Genomic DNA, 24652 nt, shown 5'->3' on the forward strand with positions numbered 1-24652 from the left:
TCTGGAAAAGCCAGAATTGTGCAATCCTGCTCTTTATTGCATCTGTCGATCGTTATAATTCCTGTCAGCCCTTCGTTTGTGGAAACAGCCGAGTCCCAGGTCATCAGATAACTTTTCTGATGGGATTATTTTGATACTTGTATTTACTGAGGTATGTAAAGACCTTTCCCTTTTTCCCCTAGGATTGTGTAACGTCAAATTAGCTGCATATTCTTTATTGTTTTATGGTTTAAGTATAGCTCTGTGTGATTTTGTACAGGGGAGGGCAGGAACTGGATTTACAGCTTCTCTCTTCAATAAGTTTCTAGTCAGTTGAAACGCTGCCAGCTTCAGGAAAACAGCTCCAGGTTTGCCCTTTATGAGGGAAAAAAATAATATGCAGGCACTCTGTGCCTGTGGGGTTTTTGGGTGATCTTCCTGCTGAAATTCTTCTGTTCTGTAGTAGAGGTCATTCCAGTATTACAATAACTTCTTCTTTTTGTTGAAATTTCTTTGGTCAAAAGCGAAACTGCAGATAAATGTGGTGTTTGGGCTAATTTAGTGTTTTCCAGGCTGGAAGATTGAGGTGGTTTTGCCATGGCTGTGACGGTGTGTTGTTTTTCTGACAACTGACTCCTCTAAATTCAGAGCAAAATCCATAGGTAAATCTGGGAAATGGAAAAATAGCAGGAACTTTTATGTTGCTGTCAGTCCTAATTGGCTTAGGAAACAGGAATCAGTGAGGGGAAATGTGCTTCTTTCTCTTTCTGGCATGTTCATGGTAGGTCAGAAGAGTTATAGGAAGTATAGTCTCTTAATCATCTGTGGGAGTGCTTATGAGTTGGGAATGCTGTGGTGACATTTCTTGGACACTTGGGAAAAATGTCCTTTATAGTTCAGTCTCTGTTATGGCATAAAAGCCTTTCCAGACCAGTCTGAAACTTTCGCTTTGTCTCTGTATTGAAATTTACACAATGAAAGTTTCCTGACCCTGCTGAATCAGCAGGAAGTCTGGCTGATTTCTGCTTGCTGAGATTTCCACAGTTCTGCCCTTCTCTCCTAAGGTCAGATTTTGTACCTGGTTATCAAAACTGTCGATGTGGTGCTTGGATTTGCCAGTGGGTTCAGGTGTAAATGTTGTGTGTGAGTACAATTCCCGTGGTTTTTTGGGCTCAGAAGGCCCAAAAGGGGTGCAGTAGGTGGGTGGCTGTCCCCTGCAGCCCTGTTTGCTGGCTTTCCCTGGTGTTAAATGCCTCACTGTGTCTTGTCACCTGTCACACAAGCCTGGGCACAGTGCTGCTGTACCTGCCCTGTCCCAGGATGGCACAGGGGTGACCTGAAACTGTCCTGCCAAGTCACTGAGGAGCAGCTAAGTGACAGCTGAGTGATTTAGGGCCATAAAGCCCAGCTGCTGACAGCCCTTTTCTCATTCCAAGCCACCCAGGCACTCTGAGCACAGGAGTGGGAGCCAGTAGGTGGCAGCTTGTGACCACACATGGGAACACAAGGTTCGTTTGGGGGGATTTTTGTGTTTTGTGTTAATTAGTTGTTGGTTTGTTGGTGGGGGTTCTTTCCTTTTTCTTTATTTTTAGTTTTTAGTTGTACATTTAATTTCGGTAGTGCAAGAGTTATCGAGGTGCTTGTAAGTTACTGATAATAATGGCAGTGATAACTTCCAGGAGTTGGGAAAGGCCTGATGGAGTGTGCAACAACGTAGTGAGGTTCTGCAATGAGTTATTACTGCACAGCAACCGAGTGCCTCATGTTCAAACAGAAAAGAGACATGCCCTTCTCCAAGGCAGGTGTGCTCCAGAGACATCCCACTGTATTCCACTGGATGTCAGTGTGACAGGGAGGAGAGGATGTGTGTTCCCTGCAGTTTTAGCTCCCAGTGCCAAGAGCAGCTCCACTCCATCAGTAGGGAGGAGATCTTCCAAAGGAAGAGGAAGAGAGGACACAATTCCCTCTGTTTATTTCCCTCTTTGATCCTTGTTTACTCAGGAAAAAGAGCTCTTCCTCTTTTCTTCTCATGTGACCTGAATAAACTGGTGAGGAATATTCACCTTGGCTGCTGAGAAGTACTCCTGACAAGATGAACTTTGGTTTTGTCCCTTTCCAAGTTCTCATTTTCATTATGCATCATGGTCTGCCCCTGGTCCTCCTTCAGAGACTGTCTGGCTTCTCCCTTTCTCTTCTGTCTCAGTTTCTCTTCCCTTTTCCTTTCCCTCCTGCTGTCTGTTGTTCTTCCCTCTCACCATCCTCCTGATTATTTTTCCTATTCCCTTTGCTACTCCCTCCACCTTGTGTTTGTTTTTTTTCTGGACCCTTTCTCCCTCTGCTGCAAAGGAAAAAATAATTTTTGTGGCTATTTTGATAGCAAGGAGTTGAACATTGCCTTCACCAGGCCCTGCATTTTACTATGGAGGCTGAATCCACTCTCCTTGTCTGGTTTGACACCATTCAGACAGAGAAAATTTCATGTGCACACTGCAGACTGAGCAGAGTCAGCCTTTCCAGTTCCCTACATTGAACAAAGAAAGTAATTTTGAACAATTAAAGATAATATAAGCTGTATTTTGCTGATATGTAGCAGGACCAGAGAACATAGTGACCTTTTTGTTCTTTTGTAATTTCTTTTCCCCTTTAAATTTCTGTAGTTGTGAAGGTGTTGGAGATTCCACAGTGTGTGGCAATAAAAACACAGTTCCATTATCTCAGTTTACAGCTTTCAGGGGCACCCAGCTGTGAGCAATGCAGCCTTACAGGTACATCCATGACCATTTCTCTCTTTTCCCTTCCAAGATAGATATGTCTGTGTGTCCCAAACTACTCAAGCAGCTTCCTTCCTACTCAGGGAAGCAGCTGTCTGGTTCTCCTTCACCTTTGATTGTTCTGGAAGCCCTCCCTCGGGGCAGTTGCTGCTGAAGTTTAGGAAGAAAAGGGATTTTTATTACTATAGGCACAAAAATTGGCACTGAAGGGTGGTGAAGGCAGCTGGGTGTCTCTGCTCTGTCCCTGCAAGGAGCTCCTGGAGGTGGGAAGAGCAGGATTTCAGAGCACAGGGAGCATCCCTTTCTGTCTCTGTGTATGGCCTCACAAGGGAGCACTGTTCAATAGGCTTCAAAGTGCTGCAGGCCTGGCACAGCCATGGCTGTGGCCACATGTAATATAGCCTGTAGCTCTTTAAAGAGGATTAGCCTCAGATCAGGGACAGCATTCATTGCTGGGTTTCCTGTAAAGCAGAATATGCTAATGAAATGGAAATGTCTACAGCAAACATTGCATAATATGGGCAACCTCAGAACTGAGCACTGTGTCTTGATATCTCTGCTGGGAGCCAAACTTTCATATTCTGGTTGTTGTTTCAAGAAAAACTGAAGTTTATGGTATCACCACAAGCTCTCTGTAATAAATCAAGATCTGGTTTGCAGTTTTACAAGCAAAGTTAAAAAGATGGCAGCAAGCACTTGAAGGTAACTTTTCAGACATTGTTGTGCTTTGATTGATTATGTAGTTCTCCAACAGAGACAAAACCCAGCACAGCTTAAAATGTCTTCATTTGGCTTTTCTGCAGCAGGGATGGGCTTTGTTTGATCCTGTGTTCTCTTCCCATCTGCCCATCATTGCTTTAAACACCATTTTTGGGTTTACAGGAGTTTCAACAGTTTCAGTTTCAGATGTTGTGAAGGGTTTCATTTACAGATGCCATGGACATCTCTCAGAAAAATCATTTCAGTGGGATGAAATTTGAGGCTTCACAGGGAATTTCTGCCCCTGATCCAAAGCTGCCTCTGTGCCTGCCCTTGGAAGTGTTCAGACCTGCTGGGGTGATTCCCTGCTGGCACAAGGAATTCCTGTGAGCTCCGTGTGTGTGTCTGTGGGGTTTCGTGCCACCAGCACCAAATCTAAACCACACAGTGATGGACATTAAATACCCCGATGGGCCCTTCTGCCTTTGTGCACTTGAAGTGCCTCATCCCAGCCTACTGGGGCATAAAAGTGCAAAGAAAGCCTTTGGGAAGAGGCTACTTCTGGCTGCACTTCCCAAACGTGCACTTTCATTCCTCAGATGCTTTTTCCATCTGTGCGCCTCCATATCTCAGGATTTTCTTGGTCTGGGATTTGTTGGTTTTTGTCATTTTATTTTGCTGTTTGGAAGGTTGGGGTTTTTTTCTGCAGACGTGGAGGGTGGTGATACATATTCATGAAAGAGAAGTCTTTCCAGCCCTTGCCTGCTCTGACAAAGACTTAGCTGTTTCACACAGCAAGCTGACTGGAATTGTGTGGGGCCTGCCTGACCAGATTAGAGCAAACAGGCAGCTTATTCCTCCAGTCATCAGGCCTCCCCTTCCTAACAATTTCCCCAATTGTCATTTTGACAAGGCTGTCATTAGGTGATGGCTTCTTTTGGCCATTTTCAGATAAAGATAATTTCCTTGACTTCCATTTTATTTGACAACAAGTAGTTTGGGAGAGAAAGGAAGTGCTTCAGTAGTTTATGGATTAAGGGTTTGTCACTTCAAAGGCATCTTTGATCTAAAAATATGTGCTGTACCAAATTCATTATGCCTTTTTTTCTTTTTCTTTTTTTTTTAGAACTTTTTAATTTATTGATCTGCCCCTCAATTATTCCCTTTTTTTTTTTCTACATCCCCCAGTAGTACTTGGGACAGCAGTGATGAGGGGGAAAGAACGCAAGTGGCCTCTCTGAAAAGTCATGACCAGGGCGAAACAACAGGTGCTTTTGTTCCATACTCTGCTTTTAGCCAGAGGTCCTGCCTGCTCCTGCCATGGCAGCTCCATTCAAATCTGGGAGACAGAGAGTGAGCCTCACATTTTGGGTCACTCCTGTGCTACAACTGGCCTGAAACCATGGCTCTGCTGCAGGCTGGAGATGGAGTTTTGACTCCCTGGTGCCCCTCTGGCCACTTCTTCATGTGCTGAGTAGTTGCTGTGTGGCTTTGGCTCTGTTCTGTGGCTGTGCTGCACCAAGGAATCCCAAACCTCATTCTGACAAACAAAACTGGAAAGGTTTTTCTCCCCAGGATGTTTTTTTGTAGCTGAAATGCTCTTCCACAAAGCTCTGAGCTCTGGAGCAGGCAGGTGCAGTGGCCATCGAGTGTGTCGCTCCCCAGAGCCCATCCACCCAAGGAGGGGATGGGAAACCCCTTTGGAGAGGATTTGGAAACCCTTCTGGGTCCCTTCCAGCTCTCTGCAGGGAAAGGAGCCGTGGTGGGGGTGTGAATATGGATCAGGAGTGGGGCTTTTCCTGCCTTAGCTGTGTCAGGCACTGGGCTTCACTTTCACCACTCTGCTTTTTAGGACCCACAAATCTCCATCCTTGGCTGCAGCAGTGGAAATCCATGATAGTAGCCCATTGTCCCAGCCCCACACAGCCTTAGGTGGGGCTGGGATCTGCCATGTGTTAATATTAATATCTCTTCTACCTAATTAGCTCAGCTTTTCCTGCAGTATTACCTCTGCACTAGAGCAGCCAGCAAAGCACCTCCTTGCTGCTGGAGGCTGCTCCTGATCCCATTTCCAAACAGAAGCACTTCTGCTCCAGCTCTGCCTGGGGAAGCTGTGCAGGGGCAGGCTTCTTTTTTTTCTTCTTCTTCTTTTTTTTTTCTTCTCTCCCCTTTTGCCTGCTAATTGGCTGAGACCACCAGAATTTGGAGGACACAGATGTCACTGATAGTTTGCCTAGGGAGCACATTCATGCCCATCTGTTGCAGTCTAGAAGGCTGTTCATATATCCACAAGGCCTTCATTTAATTCTTGTCAGAAAGTAATGTAAATCCAGTTTACCTCAGAGGTCACAGCCAAGATTTATGCCAATGAGCCCCCTGCAATTTACACACACTGTAGTTGTATAGGATGAAAAGAAACCCTTTCATGTTGGTGCATATTAACAAGAAAGCTTGCCTTAGGAGAGGCTTTTTGATTGAGATTCTTCCTTATTTTAATACAGCCAGTTGGGATAGCCAGCTTTACCAAAAGAAAACATCTAATCTTTAAGCCAGAGAAGTAAACTAGCTAACTAACTGAATAAAGCCCCAGCAAATCTATTTATTTTTTTAAAACCATCTTCCTGCAAAGAAGGGTAAATGCTCTAGGAAAACACAAGCATGTGTGCACTGAAAGGTTCAGGGAAACTGAATTTGCCTTCTGTGGAGATGATATTAATTCAATTATTGAAACCTTTGCTAAGTTATCAAGAGAATGGGTTTTTTCTTTTTTTTTTTTTTTCCTGTTTTAGTTTTTAATCCCTCAAGCAGCCAAATCCAAAAATTAAGCTGAGCCTGTTATTTTTGTCAGGAGTGGCAGGAAGGGCTCCAGAAGGCTCGTGCACAAATCCATGGGAGGGAGAGCAGCCAAGGGTGCTGTGTGGTGTGCATGCTCCCCCTTACCTGCTGCAGGTCAAAACACCAACCCAAATGTTCCACTGGTCTCCCAAGGACAACCTCCTGCAGTTATTTCAGTCTCCCTACAGAAAGCAGAGGGAGATGAAATGCCAGAATACAGAGTGAAGGTGAGACTGTAGCTCCAGCAGATCTGTGTCGTTCAGATTTCACCCCTTGCCTTTATTTAGCAGGGGACTCTAATGAGCTTCCCTGAAAATGAGTGTGGCTTCATAATCTCAGAGTGGAAAGGCCAAAGCACACCAAATTAGGCTGAAGGGAAAAGCTGGCAGTGCAAGTGGTGCAGGTACTGAATTGAAAATGAGCTGTTGGAAAAGAAACGCTCTGAAGCACTTTGGTTATTAAAATTGCTCATAGGAGCAGGCAGGGGAGAGCAGGGTACAAAGATGGATCAGGATGTGCCAGCCTGATTGCAAAAGGGTTTCAGAGTTGGGCACCTCATTTTCTTCGGGCTCAGTGTATCTTGAGAGTGTTTCTTTCATTTATCCTCCTCCCTCTTCCTCCTCCCTCTTCTCTAGTTTGCCTGGCCCACATATTTTACCTTTGCAATGATTTAGGCATGAAGATCAGTGTGGTTTGCACGGTGTCATAATGACCAGAGTGGTTTGGGATTAGGAGGCAGGAGAGCAAGGCAGTGCCATGAAACAAGGGCTCACATTCCAAGTTCCAGCGTAACTTAAAATAATTAAAATGTTTATTTGAAAGTCAAAACAGCCTCAGCCATAAATAACTATCCATTCCTCAATTGATTGTGTGGAGTCCCGACCGAGAGCTCTGGGAATAAGGTTTATTTGCTCCCTGTTGGGATTAATCCATAAATGTAGTCTCCACATGGAACTCATCAGGTCTTTGCTTCCTCTTCATTAGTCTCCCTGGAGCTAGAGGGTACCCTGAATAAGATGAAAATTAGGATAATATATTTTCAGAGAGAAAAGGCCTGGCGATCTCTAATTTGTGTTTCAGGACCATAATGCTGCGGAAAATTTCCCAAATGATGTTGTCTGAGAAACCAGCGCTTGTTATCCTTGCTGCATTTGAAGTTTGAGTGCAGCAATTACATCTTCTTTTTCTTAAAGCCTCCAGAGCTAATTGCAGTCTTAAACCGCCTAGATTGACTCCCAGGCTTCCTTCTACCCATGGCAGAACTTAAAATTCCTTTCTCTTGACAGATCTTTTGGTCTTCTAGCCCAAGGGCTCTGAAATGTCACAGTATGGCCCATTTCTTATTAAAGAGATCATTTCTCTGTGTCCCACCCAATCTTTCCTTCCATCCCTCTTGTTCTGAGCCCCAGCCCCAATTAGGGGGAACCACAGAAATGTATTTTCTCATCCCCTGAGACCTTTGTAATAATTTTTTCATCATATTTGATGCAAGGAATTATTTTAATCCAGACTCCAGTCAGAAATGGCACTGATTTTTTTTTTTTTCTCATCCTTTCTGTTTTAGTGTCTTAACAATTATATCAAGCATTTAAAAGCTGGTTTTGCCTCAAACAGGAGTAAAGCAGCTCTCCTGTCACCAAGAAATGCGTAAATCCTCAATCTGATGCAAAATTGGTTTTTATTATGTGTTTTCAAAGAGCATTTTTAAGTATGTGCTTAGAAAACATTTTTGCCCGGCAGTTTTGCAGCATGTCAGGCTGCAATTTTCACCACTTCAAAACCATCTCCTTAAAGTGCCACTTGTTAGGATTCAAGGGAACTCTGAGAAAGCTGATTAGCAACCATTGAGAGGATTCTAAAGGCCTCCAGAAGTTTTTGCTGTTCTGCTCTTGGGCTTTAGGCTCAGGTCCTGTGTTTCCCCAGGAAAGCTGCATGCCTGGTTATTCCCCCCTCCCAGCTGTCACTCAACGCCACAGCTGTCACAAAGCACAGCTAGCAAAGTGGCATCTGTGTGAAGGGTGCTGATGTGCTTTAGGGCTCCGTGGTTCATCTTAAGCTGATTTTATGATGCGAGTCATTGTCCCCAGTGATGGGTCTCAAAAGGCTCTCTACCTCCTGAGCACTAATGTACAGTTTATTGCACTTCTCTCTGTGCTCCCAGCACTTCGGTGCTGCTGCTGTAAATCATTATTTTATTACTCTATGTCCTTGCTGTTTATTCAATTCCTTGGAAAAATGTACTTGAAGAGAAATCCCTGGCTTGCTGACATGTGTGGATCAGTGTCAGGGACCTGGCAGTCTCCTGGTGAGTTAAATCCTCCCAATCCAAGGAAGCCAAGTGCTGTACTTCCACACTAATTTGAGCTTCCCTGCTAAGCCCTGGCAGCTCTTTGTGAGAATGGCAGCCTGTGTGGCTCACAAAGCCACAGGGCCCTCCTGCCTGCAGTAAAGACCCAAGGAAGGCTGGGCTTTTAAGGTCTGGGCTGTAGCACAGAGAAGTGGAACACGTCCACGAGCTCCCTTGGATGCTCCTGGAGCCATGGTATTTTTTGTAAAGGGAAATAACCCGTGTTTGCTTGCTTTAGTGCACCTTCACAGCAAATGGTGCTTATGAGCATTTATTTACAGGCTTTGAGGTGGCAGCTGAGCACAGGCTTTCTTCAGTGTGCTTCTGCACACTCCTGAAGCAGTTTCCAGGCTCTCAGGACTGCTGTCCACAGCAGATCCAAAGCAGGTGTGTGTGTGCTTGGGAGTCACTGGAGTAGCTCCCTGGAAAATGAGATTTTTGAGAAATCAATTACACAAAGGAATGGAGTCCGGGCCAGATGGCAGGGATGCTTCATCCCAACCTGGGAGGTACTCCTGGGACAGCTGCACACTCCTTCCCACAGGGCTGGGTAATCAGATAAATCAATTAGCAGATGTCAGTGCAGTTAGCAGAGCAAGCCACGCTGGCATAGGTGTGTTAGTGTGACCACACTTTTTCCTGATGGATACCCAGCAACAGGATAAGACCTGGCAGGGTGGAGCAGAGGACTCTGCTTTCTGGCTGTTGTTCCTGGGCTCAGAGATGTGTCCCTGACAGATCCTTAGGGAGAGAGCACCTTTGTGAACTGGGATGTGGACTTGCACCATTGTTGTGCCCCTTTTTAAGATTCATCTTTGCCAGGGACAGGTAATTCAGCCCCATCTCCTGGGTGGGCTTTGGACCATGCTGGGTTCCGTTCCTGGTGCATCCACAGGGATGTGCTCCCAGCACCCAGCCACGCTCAGCTGGCTCCAACCCTACAGAGAGTGGCTCTTACTTGGGGCTAAAAAGATGGGCAAGGCTTTTAGGTTTTCCTTCTGCTTTTATCTATGGCTCTGCCTCTGGCTGATCTCTTACTTGCTCCTCAGTTTCTCTTAGGTGCTCGTGCTCCTTCCCTTGGTCTCCCTTTCACAGCTACTTTTTAAATTCTTTCTTTCTGTGACATTTGCATCTGCAGAGGCAGTCAGAGCCCCAGTGAGGAGCTCCTGCCTCCAGGCTCTTTGCTCTGAATCCCATGGTTTGCCCTGCTCCACTTGCCCTCCACGGCAGGCTCTCTGATCCTCTCTGCTTTCACATGAGTGCCTCTCTTTTGCCCTCTGCTTTTCAGTCTGCTCAGTGCCCTTGAGAGCACGGCCTATCTGCCACGAGCTCCAGCATCCAGCTATCCCAGAGCCACAGCAGAAAGGGGAAAAAAACTGCCTGGAAACATTTTAGCTGCTAAAATGTGAGTGGTTTCCAGCCAGCAGAGCAAACTGTGCCTGTGTGTGTGTTGTCCTTTGCATTCCCCCCTTCACTGCCGTAGCGTTTTCCCAGTTTTAGATGTATTTTCACTGAGGCTGCTCCTGACTGTATTGGTTCAGGCTGCAGGAACAGTTTTCTAAATCGATGGGGGAAAAAAACCCCAAACCCTAAATATTTATCTTGTGCTTAATTTTTGAAAGCTGCCTGAGCATTCTGGCAGGTACTGAGCCAGATACCCGTCATGGGAATATACCCGTCATGGGAATGGTGGGGATTTCCTGCATCACCACTGGCAACGTCCTAAGCACCTGGAGGACAACATTCACCCACGGGGTGGCATCCCACGGTGAAAGAGAAGGTCTCTATGGTCTGGGGAATGCACGCAGCACGCTCCTTTCTGCCATTCCATCCCGGTTAGCCCGAGCCTCCCAGGTACAGAGGGCTTTGGCACAGCCCCGCCAGTCACTTCCCTGCTCGGGATGTCATTGTTTCACTGATGAGCCCGTCATGGCTGCACTGACGAGCCCGTCTTCTCTCCCTGGCACTCAGAGATGCTCCCCTCACACTGTCCCCGGGAGCCTGCAGTGATCTCACACACTCCTCTAATAAAGTCTTCTGAGCCTGCCACGTATTTTCCTCTATTTCCCCCTATTATCTCCCCCTGCTTAAGCCTTTCGGATAATTGATGTTGCTTTAGTTAATCATTTTCCCCCTCCTTTGTCTGCCAGGTACCTCGGCCTCGAAGGGATCCTTTTCACGGGGATCTCCTGAGTAATTGATCACCGCGGAGCCGGGGCATTCATGAGCGGGCAGAGCGCCGTGGCCGCGCTGCTGCAGCAGTGCCAGCGGGCCCTGGACACCGAGCTCCTGCCCCGGGCACCGGGAGAGGCGGAGCAGCGGGAATACTGGCGGTGCCAAGGTGAGCTCTCCCCAGGGGAGGCGGCAGCGCCCGGCCGGCGCTCAGCCCTGCCCTATTTTTCGTCTCCGTGAGTGTCAAGAGATGCCTGGATTTCAGGGCCGTGAATGGGATGCAGGCAGGGAAAGAAGTGCACTTTGTTGCAGTGAATTGCTGTCAGTTCTAATTTTAGGCTTCAGTAAACATGAGGCTGTAAGGAACAGTTTAGTTTGGGAAGAACAATGACCAAAAGTTTGCTGATGCACATAAATTTCAGTTATTAAAAAGAAAAAAAAAAGAGAGACAGAAAAGAAAAAAAAAAAGGATGCAACTTCTGAATAAGGGCACATATTTCCTCTCCTTTCATAGGACCTGGGGGAGGGCCCTCTGGATTTGTCAGTTTCTCCTCATATATTAAAGAGCTCATTGCCCGAGTCTTTATCTTGTAAAATGTGTGTGACCTCTATAAGTGGTGTCCAAGGGGCAAAAAAAAAAAAAAAAAAAAAACCTAAAAAAAAAAAACCCTTTGCAAATATGCCTCTTGAAAGGAAAATCCATGCTGGCTAAACGCTGGAATAGATAACCAGGAAAGGAAGCAGCGTTTAGCGAGGGCTAAATAAATAATTAAAAGGGCTCCTCATTTGTTTGAATGCTGGCGTTACCTGCTGAAAACCAGCAGCAATTTTGGTACGGCCGCGAAGGGAGGATTTATCATTTCTCCAGTCCAGCGGAATTAAGGTTTCCCTTTGCGTGCCGTGCCACATCTGCGGCGCTGCCCGTTCCCCAGTTCGGTGTTAATAATGTTTCGTTTTCGCCGTGCTTGAGTGGCTCGGCCCAAACGTTAATGTGATCCTTAAAGCCCTTTGTTTGTCCCGGGGCGCGGAGCCGTTGAGAAGATGTTTTTCCGACCATCCTTGTTCTTGCTGGGAGGTCAGCTGCCTTTTCCTGAAGCACCTAAGTCTGTTTGCGCTGGAGGGTGGCGTGGAGGTTTCTGTTATGGATACTGGAAGATTTTTCTCTCCTCTTCTTTTGTTTCCAACAAAGGGCACTTTGTTTCCTCGTCGCAAATTCTTTTAAGTTTTATTGTGGCTCCGCAGAATAGGCTCTTGAACCCCTAATCAGGTAGCGCTTTTTTTTCCCCCCTCCTCCTCCTCCCTCCTTTTCTCCTATTAAATACCACAAAGTATGAGAAATAATCAGTTTAGTTCCAGATAAGGTGAATCAGTGCCCTTATAATCACTCGATTGGACACGGTCCTTCAGGTAAACTGCTTCAGGAAATGGGCCATCAGAGCCTCGAGTGCTGCTCGGGCTTTTCCAGGGCCCTGTTCCCATCAGCTGGAAGGAAAATACCCAGCAGCGGGGTGGTGACAGCGACATTAATAACTGCTGGGGCTCGGCGGCTCTCGGCTTCGGGGGGACCCTCCCTGTGCTGGGGCCGAGGGGCTTTCCTGGCCGCCCTCTCCTCTGGGGGCTGCCTTTGTTCCTGTTCCCCCCGGCTTTCCCAGGCCTGAGCAGGAAGGACTGAAGGCCAAATCCATAAAAATGGTGGGGAGAGGAGGAGCACATCTTGGTCTCACTTTAGAGGGCAGAACGGGTGTTGGGTCTGGATCTTTTCTTTATTTCTTCTTTAGGCTAGAAATCATTGCAGTGCACTTCTGTGACCATTCAGCCTTGGTTAATGTATGAGTTTAAATTGCCAGCAGTGAGAACAGCTCTCTGTTATGAGGGCAAACTCTTGTCCTTGGAGCTGGATCTTCCTTGGGAAAAGACTCAGGCAGTTCAGTCCCTTCTACATGGTAGATAAGTCCCTCTGTCCAACAATTTGTTCCTTGTGATGAGGTGAATATCCTCGTGCTGAGATGGATATTTCTGCTCCTGCACTGATTTTCCAGTGTGAGGGTGGGAGCAGGGCCTCCTCTCCCCATCAACCCTGGCACTTGACCACCTTGCCTCAGTGTTCAGGGCTAAGCCCCTTAGGCACCACTTCAGGAGGATAAGGAAATTGGGCTTTAATTTAAGCCAGGATGTGAAACAGGAAGATTTCCAAACCCCACATTTCCTTGGGATGGCAACAAGTGAGAAAACATGGGCTGGAAAAAGTGGAGAGTTTGTAAACTTGACTTTTTGGGGGTGGGCCATAAATGTCCAACTTGCTGTTTCTTCCCAGGAAAGCCATACCTGTGAATGTGCTGCAGTCCAAGCCTGTAATATCCTTTTGATGAAGCTCATTTTCTACAGTCCCTGCATAAAGGATTGATTAAAAAATCTGTAGCAATGCATTTATTGTGTTGCCTCGTTAAAGCAGCGATGCTCTCTGAGCAGGGGTTTTTTTGGGGGATTAATAGCCAGAAGGGGCCAGATCTGCAGCTGATGATCACCATTAACCCCATCTGGTCAATAATCTTTGTTAATCCACTTTTATTGGCCAGAGAGGCTGCCCAGCCGAGTGGTTAGCACAGCACAGCACATCCACATCACCCCTGCTGCAAGGAAAATGAAATGGGAAAGGAAAATGGGCTGTGGATGAAAGGAAGGGACAGATCCAAGCCCAAATCTCTGGCTCTGTGCTCCTAGCAGTTGCTTCCTTAGTTGGATCAGGTTGGAGATCCACCCAAAGCTGATGGAGTGGCTTAGGACCTATATGGAGAGGGAGCAGGAAGGGACAAATTGCCCAAGAGCTTGTGCTTACTATTCATTATAACACTTTAGATTTCTGTCTGGTTGCCATCTACAGTCCAGGTTTATCTCCCAGTTTGGAAGTGGCTTTCCAGGATGGCTCTGCCACTGTCACCTGAGCAAGGGGGACGGATCTTCTGTGTCATTGACCCCATTGTTCTCTCCTCACACAGGGGAACAGGTTCCCTCCTGCCTCCTTCGGAGCAGCTCTTCACGCCCAGGCAGCCACCAGCCGGCAGGACTTCCTGCTAAAAGCCTTTTTAATGGCTGGAGGTTCCCATTTCCCTGGAGGGCAGTGCAGCCAAGGGGAACTGAGAGCAGGCCAGCTCCCCTGCCCTCCCCACCAGGCTGAGAGCTCTTGGGAGCAACTCGGAGAAGCCTTTTGGAGGGGCTGCCATGGCTGAACCTGCTGCAATAGCCTCACCTGCTCTTTGACCCTTTCAGCTCTGCTTCCTGAGGAGCTGAGGAGCCTGCTGGAGGAGGCAAAGGAAATGAAGTGGCCCTTTGTGCCGGAGAGATGGCAGTACAAACAAGAGCTGGGCCCAGAAGACAAAACAAACCTGCAAGATATGATCAGCGCCAGGCTGCCTGACTTGCTGGTATGAAGTTCAACACAGCTGTGGTGCTCGGGGGCTTTCACAGGGCACTTCTGGGTATTGTCTCCACTAAGGCGATGCTTCCCTCTTCCCTGAAGAGCTGGCATTATAACAACACTAAAATGTTCACATAGTGTTTTTTTAAAAAACCCACTAATTTGACAAGAATGCTGTGCTTTGTTTAATTCTACTCTACAAGTTGGTAGTGAGGATCACCCACTTTAGCAGGGCTTGCACAACTCCTCACCTGCTCTTCTTCCAATAAAATTACCTGGCAGAATCCCTTTGAGGGCCAAAGCCGGCCAAAACCTAGGCAGGATAGGCAAGGATTCAGTGTGATTTCTCCTGTGAGAAATTCCTCCTGTGTAAGGAGCTGCAGAATCCCAAAGGTCCTTGGGGATCCCATCCCTTAAGGTGATGAGTTTGAGCTCAAAGACTAGAAAGTAGCAAGAAATTGCTTTTCTGATTTTCCTGGAGGCACGTCAGGCATGTGGCAAATAGAGGACACCTTTTTCCCGTGGTAAGTGCAATATCTGGGCTAAGGGCTATCCCTTTGCCAGAACAGTAATAAAGGTGAGGTTTGTGAATTTTGTAGGGGGTGTTTTTTGTTCCTGAAGCCAGCACCATCCCGTTCCTGCCTGTTGTTAAACTCCAAGGTGGCCAGGAGGTCTCACCTGCCCCGGAGAGTCCTGCCTCAGTGAGGCCAGCAGCTTTTCTTTGGGAACAGCTTTGATTCCTTGTGGAGCAGTGAGAAGCTCAGCAAAGCCACTGCAGGGCTGGGAAGTGGCAGCCCCAGCATCCCCAGGTCCCGGCGGGGCTCCTGGATTTCCCCAGGGAGGGAGGGCGGGGAGTGGCTGCTCGCTCTCGGGTATTTGTTTTCTCCCTCCCTTTGGTGTGTGTGGCCTCAGACAGAAATTTATGGCGGAGGTTGACCTCCTTTACAATCCCAGATCAGCTCCCTGTAACTTGGGAGCGTTTGTGAGCTCCCTCCCGGGATAAACACCTGCAGCCAGCTCCCCGAGAGACCTGGCTAGATGGGAGATTAATGTGGCTCTAATAGTGGGGCAGTGTTTGCTGCATTATGCCCTCTCCCCAGGTAGATGGGTCTTTTCTGGGATGATACCAATTATTTATTGCTGAAACATCTGTTGATAACTGCAGCTGCCCTTGTTAAACAAAGCCTATCGTGGGGTCAGGGACTGTAGGGACCTCAAATCCTCCTCCTCCGTGCTAGTTTTGGGCTATTCACCCACACCCCCTGAAGTCCATTGGCTGCCGTTGTCTCCAGTGTTTCATCCTGTGGTGGAAAATACTTTGTAAACGTTGTGCTGCCTTTGCCCATGTGCTTTGAAGTATTATTTCATCTTCATCGGTAATTTATATTCCAGCGCCATTGTACCATGGGAAAAAGGGAAAACCTTTTTTGTTTTCCATTTAATTGTAGATAGACTGACATTTTGACCTGTATTATTAGTATTAGTCAGGAAAAGGGATTTTTTTCCCCTTCATCCATTCCTTCTCCCCTCTCTTTTTTATTTTAAATAAAATTTCAAGGCAGAGCAAAGGCTGCCTCAGTTCTTTGAATAAAAAGCTGGGGGGGAAATGAGGCTGAAGAGAAGTGATTACAGTGTGATGAGGAAAGATAAAAGTCTGAGCAACTTTTTTTTCTTCTTTTTTTTTTTGGCATGAGGGACAGAAGGATAATTTAATTCCCCAAAGGACACAAAAAAAAAAAATTAGCCTATATCGATTTATTGTTCGGAAAAAGAAAAGAAAAAAACCCTTTAAAATTTTTCCCTCTCTGTTTATTTTAATTTGCCATGCTTAGAATAAGTTCATAAACCGTGATTCATTACATTTAAGAAGTGCTTTGAGATGGGTGAATGGAAGGCGCTTCATTACCATAACACACTGGCGGCGCTGCAGCAGGCAGCTCTGGCTGCGCCGCTCTCCCGAGGATGGCTCGCTCTGGGAGGGGGCTCAAAAGCTCCATGAGACCGGCACAGGGAGTAAGAGGATTAGGCTGCGGCTTCAAGGCTTTGCCTCGGCGTTCTCCAGCTTTTAAGAAAAGTGGGACCCGCCTTGCCGGCTCGTCAGGAAGGTAGAGCCACCTTCTTCTCCTTCCTCTTTGCTGGGGGATGCTCAGTGCCCCTCTGCATCCCAGAGAAGGTGCACTGTTTGGTTTGAATTTTGGTTTGTTTTTTTTTTTTTTTTTTCCTTTTTCCTGCCGGGATTCACCACCCAAAGGCCACAGCAGTTCGACAAGCTCAACATGCTGAGGTTTTCCACGTTTTCTTATCAGGTTCCAGCCAGCAAACCAAGCCCTTCCTGCAGCCCCCATGGTGGGAATCTAAGGCCCAAAAGGTGATAGCCAGCATCTCTACCCAAAGCCAAAACTGGCAAACACTGGGATTTTATATTTTTAACAAGGCAAAGCAAAGTCAGAATTGTCACAGCGTCCTTGCTGGCAGGGATCAAGAAGGAGGGATTATTTTTCCTCCCTGAATACCAGGTGTGCTATGGGGTTCGGAAAGGGGCTGCAGATCCCTAAGGGAGGCTGCCAGGGCTGCCCTTCCTGCAGGTCTTGGCTTTCCCAAGAGATGGAATTAGCCTAATGCTCGGTGAGCAGCCAATAGAGGGCAACATGCCCATGTCCACGGAAGCTTTGATCCCAAAAAACCTGCTGTGCCTTCAGCTGAAGGATGATTCTCTGCACACACAGAGTTCTCTTGTGGGATGATTCATGCTACATTGATATTTTAAGGGTTTTTTTCTTCCTTTTTGGTTCTTTTTACCCGTTTTCAAGTCCATAGTGGTGATGTGGGGTTTGCTTCATTTTTATCACGCCTATCAGTAATTCCTGCCTCCAGTCATGGAGCAGGATCTGCTGGGATGGGCACAATGGGAATACAAAAGGAAAAGCCTTCAGGAGTGGGGCTGCTCTGGTCCTTCTGCAGAGAGCTGTGCAGGCTGGCTCCATGCTCCCTGCTGTGGGTGGGGGAGCTCGGATCCTGGCCCTGCTGGCACTAGGATCTCCTGGAATTTAATGGGAATATTGAAAAGAGTGGAAAATAAGGCCCTGCAGCCCTTGGCTAATTAGGTGCTGATGGATTGCCATTAGGGAGCCCATTCCAAGGGACTGTGCCCTAACTGTGGGTGTGTGTGTGGCACTGAGGAGCTGAGAGCCTTTGGAAAAATAACTAAAGCTGGGGGCTGAGGATTTCGTTTTCTCCTCCTCCTAACGGTGGGTGTGGTAAGAGGAGAATTAAAGCCCTAAATCGTAGCCCTGGGATCTCGGTGGTTGAGGCTGACCTTTTGCTACCTGCCTCCTTTAGAGCTCTTCTTGGGTGATCCCAGTGAAACGGAGAGTGATGTGAGGGATGAATTCCAGCCGGGAATCGGGAATCGCGGCACCCCAGCCTCCTAGGGGCTTTGTAAGTGAGAAGTGTCAGAGATGAGGTGCAGGCAGGAGAGCTTCAGCTCCCGGGGGTGGCTGCCATGGTGCTGCAGAGCACTCCGCCTTCTGCTGCCTGAGTGGCAAAACTACAGCAGAAATTTGTAGACCACGATTTATTTTTTTTTTTTTTTAAAGGGAAGCTGGATCCTGGGTTTGTGTAGGGATATCACTTCACTTTGCTCATAGGTAGGATTTACTCCTGCCAGAGGCAGCTTCTTGGAGTATTACAACTTTAAATGTGTTTCCTTGAGTGGATTGATGTTTTGAGGGAAGAAGAATGTTTTTGATTCAAGGAAGTTTCTCATATTTTTAGATGTTGATAATGGTCTTGCAGTTGCTCCCTTAGAGGGGTTCTGTCTCTGGTGTTGCTGTATTTAAGTATTAAAATATCTCCTTCTAATGTGCCACAATAGTTTATAAATGGTCCAGAACAAACCAGAGCCACAAAACGATTGTGGCACCTCTGTATCTTTGGTACTAATCAAGAGCAGGAACCCTGCATGTGACCGCGGTCCCCCAAATCCCTGCTGCCCTGTTGGATCTGAAGCCCAAAGGAACACCCCTTCAAGCAGCTCCCTGGGCACTTTAAGAGTTCTCCTTCTGTCCTCATCACAAGACGCTGCTGTTCTTTTTGCTTGAGGGAATCAGGAGTTATTCCCAGTCTTGAAGCAAGGTAAGGTTGGTTGTAAAAGCTGCCCCAGTCTGTGGTGTTTTGAACTGCCCCTAATGGACCTAATGCTGCTGCCTTTGAATTCCCAACTCTCCTCTGCCTGCAGGATGAATAACTTGAGATAATTAACAGGTTCAGGGCAGGGCAGAATTCTTCTCTGCTCTGAGCCAAGAGGGAAGTGTCCAGGAGCTGCCTGGACTCTTCAGTCTGCAGCAATCCAGTGTGTGGCTGTCCCGTGTGTCAGCCTGCACCTCCAGCCACGCTTTCTCCTGCCATCCTCGGCCTGGTGGGAGGCTTAATTCCCTGCTGCTTGGGGAGATGGCCCTGATTGCTAGCTGAAAGGCAGGGATTGATAGAGCAGTCCCACTCGGTGACAGCAGCTTTGGTCTTTGGGAAGGACGACGGGGTAAGAAGGGGAACGGCTCCAGCCCCATCCATCGGCGCTGTGGCTCTGTGTTTAATCTGACAGGGGAAAAAAACCCGGGCAATTTGTTAGGGTTCAGTGGAGTGCTAACTAGGAGCAGGTCCTGGGAGAGGACTGAAGCACCTGGAAGTACGTGTGTGCCTCTGACTCTCCTGCCTTGTGCATGGAATTAGAAATTCTTTGCTGGCTGCTCTCAGTTTTGTAGCTTTTTAAAAAGGTTTTAAAGCTTGGCTGCCGTCACAAGTGGAACTAGGACTGAACTGGTCTGAGACGAGTGGGTATCAGCAAACACAGGAGTCCAGAGCACCCACAAAACTGTGAGGATGCTGAAAATGGAATCTTTCTTTCCCCTGCTTTTAATCACGCTGTTTGTAGAGGCGTTTTTCCAAAGGGGATCCTCCTGAGCCCGCAGGCTATGGAGGAGGGCTTGCCTCTGGGATCTTGGCTTTATAAAGAGGGCCGAGAGAGTGGATTAAATCAATATTTCATTTATTTGGGCTTGTAATTCCTCTTACATCAGCTGCCACATAAAGATTTCCCCCTATTTCCTTCCCCTCCTCCTCATCCTCATTTACTATGCACCAATAATTTCCCTTTGACGCTTTCCTGCCCGTCCTAGTGCCAGATGGCTCCGGTTCTGAGCTTCTCCCCTCTCTTGGGAGCGGCCCCCATTGTCAATGCGGAGGAGGCGTCGTGGCTTTGAACCCAAAGCCGGGACCCAAACTTCAGGAGGAGCCGTGCGAGCCGCACACCCTCCCGCTCAGCGCCATCAAGGCGAAACCCCCTCGCTAAAGGCTGCTTTGCATTTCCCCCAATGGTCCCTGTATAGAAATCTGGAGCAAATTTAATTCCCCCGCCACCTGATTCCACTTCCCAGCCGCGGCCAGCTTCCCTTTGTGTCATAAACTCAATTAGGCAGATCCATTTCACGTCGCGGGCACAGATGTGAAAACAAAGTGGGAGCGTACCTCGCTCTTTCCCCCTCTCTCTCTCTCTCTTTATCTAAAGCGACAGAGAAAGTGAGTAAATCTGCCTGGTTCTGCTTGGGATGGAGCAGGCTAGGCATCCCGGGAGCCAGAGGGGTTTCCCAGGCTGTGGGGGCCGCTGTCCCGGCTGGAGGTGCGCTGGAGGTGCTGAGGAATTCTGCAGCCACACGAGCTGGCAGGCAATGAAAGGAGCGGGGCTTCACTCCTCGCTGTCCCGCTCGGCACGGGGAGGGGACATCGCTGACACGGAGCCGTGGCGCTGTGTGCCACACAGCATGCCTCCCAAAAAAAAAAAAAAAAAAAAAAAGGAAAAAAAGTAGCCTCGTTTCTCCCCCTGGCTTGACTTTTCTACATTTTGCGTCGATTTGGGTTTTTGAGAGGGACACAAGAGGTTTCGGCATTGAGCGGGGAGTTAAATTATGCAGCTGCAAGACTGCCAAGCCCTTCAGAATAGGATGCTTCGTTTAGATTTTCCACAATGCTATTGAAGTGCTTATTTTCCTCCTGAAGAGACACAAACAGATGCAAACTTCTGTAAACACTTTAGAAATGAATTCAGTGAGTTTGGCCTCTCAGCAGTGCTCAATAGCTGACAGAAAAATGTCTAATTAGTGCAAGTGGAAATAATAGGGCCACTTGGATTCCTTCCATCCTCCTCCAAGTCTACTTTTCCTAGGAACTCAAAGGCCCTTTTGTTTGGTAGGTCACCCTCTCTCAGGCTTTTGTGCTCCGATCTATTAAAGGAAGAAGGGGAGGAAAAAAAATAGATTAGGCGATGCTCTGTGCTTAAATATATGGCCTGTTGATGAGCATTTGGAATGGCTGGTTCGCAGTGTCAGTTTACAGGTGCTTGGAGAGGGGGATTCCTCTATTGTTGGCCGGAGTTGTGCCTGCCGTAGCTTCAGGAATGCTTTTCAAGTGACATCCTCTTAGAAAATCCAACTCGGAATGAGGAAAGGGAAAAAAAAAAAGAGAAAAATGAAAAAAAGTAAATTTGTACAAATCTGCCTTGTTGAAGTGCCATGCCCATAGCAGGCCGTGCCCAGTATGGGAAGGGACAGGCTTTTGGCAAAAAAGTCCCCAATTCTGCACCTGTGATGAGGCCCTTGTGTGTTCCGTGGCTGTCTTTGCTGGCCTCCTGTCCTGCTAACGGCAAGGATCTCAGGAATTCTGACAATTCCCCATGTAAGTGCTGCTGTGGGCATCCAGGAGAGTCCATAGGCACTTAGGGGTCATTAAGGATGGCCTGCAGGGGAAAAGCATTGGATTCCCGGCCTGTTTGCCTGTTTGTGGTGTACAGAGGAGTGGGTGGCCTGAGCTCCAAGTGGGACAATGCATACAGTGACCATTTCCAGCCTTCCCAGTCTTACCTCCCCCCTTTGCTGCTGGACATGACTTAAATCCATCAGCAGACCACCAAATTCTGCAGTTCCAAATATCAGGAAATAAAAAAAAAAATAATAAATCCACAATTACATCTACAACTCAAACAGAATAAACAGCTGGCACCTCCCTATCCTAAACGTGAAAATAGGGTGAGGAACAGGGTTGGTGAAGCTGAACATTTTCCAGCGCTCCCGAGGCTGCCTGTGGATATATATATATATATATATATATATATATATATATATATTTTTTTTTTTTTTTTTTTTTTTTTTTCCCAGGCTTTTCTGAAGGCCTCCATCGTGGTCCGGGACAGCAACACGGCCACGGCCGTGGTGTTCCTGCTGGACCGCTTCCTGTACTGGCTGGACGCCTCCAGCCGGCTGCTGCGGCTGGCCAAGGGGCTGCACCGCCTGCATCCCGGCGCTCCCATCAGCCCGCAGCTGCTCATCCGCCAGGCTCGCCTCGCCGTCAACGCAGGTACCGCTCTCCTCAGCCCTGCCAGCCCCACCTGACTCGGGAGGTGACACTCGGTCCCCTCCCTGCCAGTGACACGCTGGCGGTGCCACCTCTGCGAGCGCGCTTCCCGCTGCCGGCCCCCTTGAGCCCTGGCCGGCTCCTCTCGGTAGCACAAAGGGGCCGGTGTGAAGGGTTTCGGAGCCAAAAGAGGGAGAGAAAGTTGTGAAAGGGTGTGGGAAATACTAATTGGGGCTTTTGTCCCTTAACAAATCTTCCCTGCTGGTTTCAAACGGGGATATCTGAATTGCTGTACTCCCGAGCAAGGGCCTTGAGAAAAGGAAATTAGAATCCTGGCATTTTCTCTACACTGTCCCAGCTGCTTTTTATTTTTCGGTGGGGCCACTTGACTATGCCAGCAATGCAGGTTACAACTCCTCCAGGATAAAAAAGTAAAATTCCATCATTCCTGCAACATGGAGAGCACCTGAAGGATTTTTAACGCATCTTCCTGTGGCTCTGCTTTCCATGGAGAGATGTAAATGGGTTTCCAAAGCCCACGTTTCCTTGGGGCAGAATCCAGCAGCATTGCTGCTGAAGGAAGCAGGCTAGACTACTTTCTTCTGAGGAGTGGGAATAAGAGCTGGGAATCCCAACAATCTTCCAGGAATGTATGATGTATAAAATAAAAAAGATACATTCAAAATTTTGTGTTACTGTGCAACCACATGTAACATTCATGTGTATGTGGGGCACCTACATTTTTGGCTATGGACAGCAGCAATTCTATGTGCAGGTGATACCTGATAAGTAGTTTTATTCACCTCATGCCACAATACATGTTTATGTTCATTTTCAATATTTTTTTTCTTTGATTTTCAATCAGGGAAACTTTTAAAAGCTGAATATATCCTGAGCAGCCTGATAAATGACAACGGAGCAACAGGTATGTGTAAATTTATTTTCTAATTTCATACTTGCAATTTTGGTGTGATTCTTGATCCCAGTTGTAACAGTTACACCTGCCAAAACCAACCCCAGTAATGACTCTTTACATCACACTTCTCTTTCCTTCACCATTCCCTCCTAAAATGTGGGAACATTACTTTATTTTTGAAATTTCTTTCATTCATCCTTGCATACCTTCAGTTGGGTGGGAAAATATCCTGAATGGAGAAGTTTAACCTGTGGAGCAATTTCAAGGAACTGAGTGATGTAGGAAACTCAGTCAACTCTATCCCCTCAAAAATCCAGATTGTTGGAGTAGTGTTCAGCCTGATCTCACAGACTAAATAAATACTTTATTCTTTATGTTTTATTTTCCTTTATTCAGGGTTTCTTTAGTGGGTATGTTCAGGTTGCTGTACGACTCTGAAAATTGAGGCAGTTCAGGGTTCTGTTGGTCTGTTTTCCCTGGGAAGCTGAGATTCTTGTATGGAAAGGGCCTCCATGCAAGGAGGAGAATCCTGGCAGTTTGCTGAGATTCAGGTAACCCTTGGAGGCTGAGTTACAGGAATATTTTTCATTCTATGCCAAGTTTTCCCACCCCTCCTGCAGGAACCTGGCGATACGCCGAGGAGAGCGATCGGGTTCTTGTTCAGGCAGTCTGCCTGCAAATCAGGGGACAGATCCTGCAAAAGCTTGGTAAGGCTGTCTTCTGGAAGCTTCCACTCAAGGTTTCCCCATTTTTTTTTCCCCTTTAAAATGTTACACTGGACACATGTCAGAATTTTGGCTGGTGGGGAACGCCCTGTACCCATAAAACAGGCACTGAGGATGAGTTGCACACCCATCTCTTTGCAGCAAGGGCCTGGAACAATGTGCCAAGCAAACATTTTGCAGGAGTTAACATTTTATTACTAATCTCACCTGAAGCCAAGGAACAATCTGAAATGTTCCCTTTTTCCCTGTGCCACTCCATGTTTGTCCCAAATTCACTATTGCCAAAGGCAGGTGGTAGTTTTATCACAGGACATCCCAGCAATGTCCTCTCTCAAGACAGGAAAATCACTGATTTTCAGCAGGATGGGCTTTTGTATTCAGGGTTTGGCACTTGAGACAACAGTCTTCATCTTGTGCTTTTGGTTTGAGATACCAAATCTTCCATGATTGTGGAGCTGAAGTCTTTTGTGAGGACAAAATGGGTGTTCATGCACAGCCAAAAGCTGAAGGAAACTCATAAATAGTCAGAGTCACTGAAGCAGAACATGCTTTTATGTTTTGCTTGGTTTTATGGTTTTATCATGGTTTTATCCTGTTCTGAGGACCCAAGGGGTGAAATAAGCTGTGGAAATGCATCCCTGGCATCCCCAGCTTAGTGCCTGTTTTCTGCTTTATTTCAGGGATGTGGTATGAGGCAGCAGAGCTGGTCTGGGCTTCCATCGTGGGATACTTCCAACTTCCTCAGCCAGATAAAAAGGTAGCATCTCCTTTCCACTCTGCATCTCCCTGCCAGCCCAGGAAGCACTGCAGCTTAGCTTTTGTTTCCCTCTGTGACACACCTGAGGCGGGGTTAACAGGCAGCACAAAGTCTGTATTCCGCGTTGTTTCCGCGTGCATGCACCGCCTCACCCACGCTTCCTTTCCTGCAGGGGGATGAAAGCAATACTCGTCATTAAATAGAGCCATCTGAAGTGAAACCATCCCTGAGGATGCCTCTGGTGCCTCCAACAAGGACAGCTTAATTCCAGAGATCAGCCACAGATTTTAGCTATTTCTTAGGATTAGAGGGAATTTTTTTTCCCCTGAGCACATTTGTGGTGGGTGATGGATTCCCCTGGCCCTGCAGGACCTGAGCACCTCACAGAACCCCCCTGCCTGTCCTTGGCATGTTTGTGAGGCTGAGCAGCACTCATCCTCCCACTGGAGATGGAGCAGCAGTCACACCATGTGTCTGTAGCTAAACAGGAATGTGAGCCTGAGCCTGGCGAGTCCCAGGGTGATGCTCACAGAGGGTTTGTAATTGGACCCCAGCACAAGATATCCCAAAAACCCAGACCTTTTCACCTCTTGTCTGCCATGTCTTAAAGCTTGACCTCAAGCTCAGAACATTTC

At 47.4% G+C, this 24652-nt stretch overlaps 1 protein-coding gene across 1 annotated transcript in view; it reads left to right on the top strand.

Annotated features, from left to right (window-relative positions):
- ALPK1 (alpha kinase 1) overlaps nucleotides 1-24652 on the top strand; it is a 33156-nt gene that overhangs the window by 1215 nt on the left and 7289 nt on the right. Inside the window, exons 2-7 of the mRNA XM_054633579.2 lie at nucleotides 10782-10972; nucleotides 14071-14225; nucleotides 21424-21622; nucleotides 22485-22544; nucleotides 23156-23242; nucleotides 23941-24017. Of these exons, the coding sequence (XP_054489554.2) occupies nucleotides 10855-10972; nucleotides 14071-14225; nucleotides 21424-21622; nucleotides 22485-22544; nucleotides 23156-23242; nucleotides 23941-24017 (696 nt within the window). The 5' untranslated portion in view covers nucleotides 10782-10854. The remainder of the gene's footprint in view (nucleotides 1-10781; nucleotides 10973-14070; nucleotides 14226-21423; nucleotides 21623-22484; nucleotides 22545-23155; nucleotides 23243-23940; nucleotides 24018-24652) is intronic.

The sequence above is a fragment of the Agelaius phoeniceus genome, chromosome 4, assembly GCF_051311805.1.
Source record: "Agelaius phoeniceus isolate bAgePho1 chromosome 4, bAgePho1.hap1, whole genome shotgun sequence".
Taxonomy (NCBI): domain Eukaryota; kingdom Metazoa; phylum Chordata; class Aves; order Passeriformes; family Icteridae; genus Agelaius; species Agelaius phoeniceus.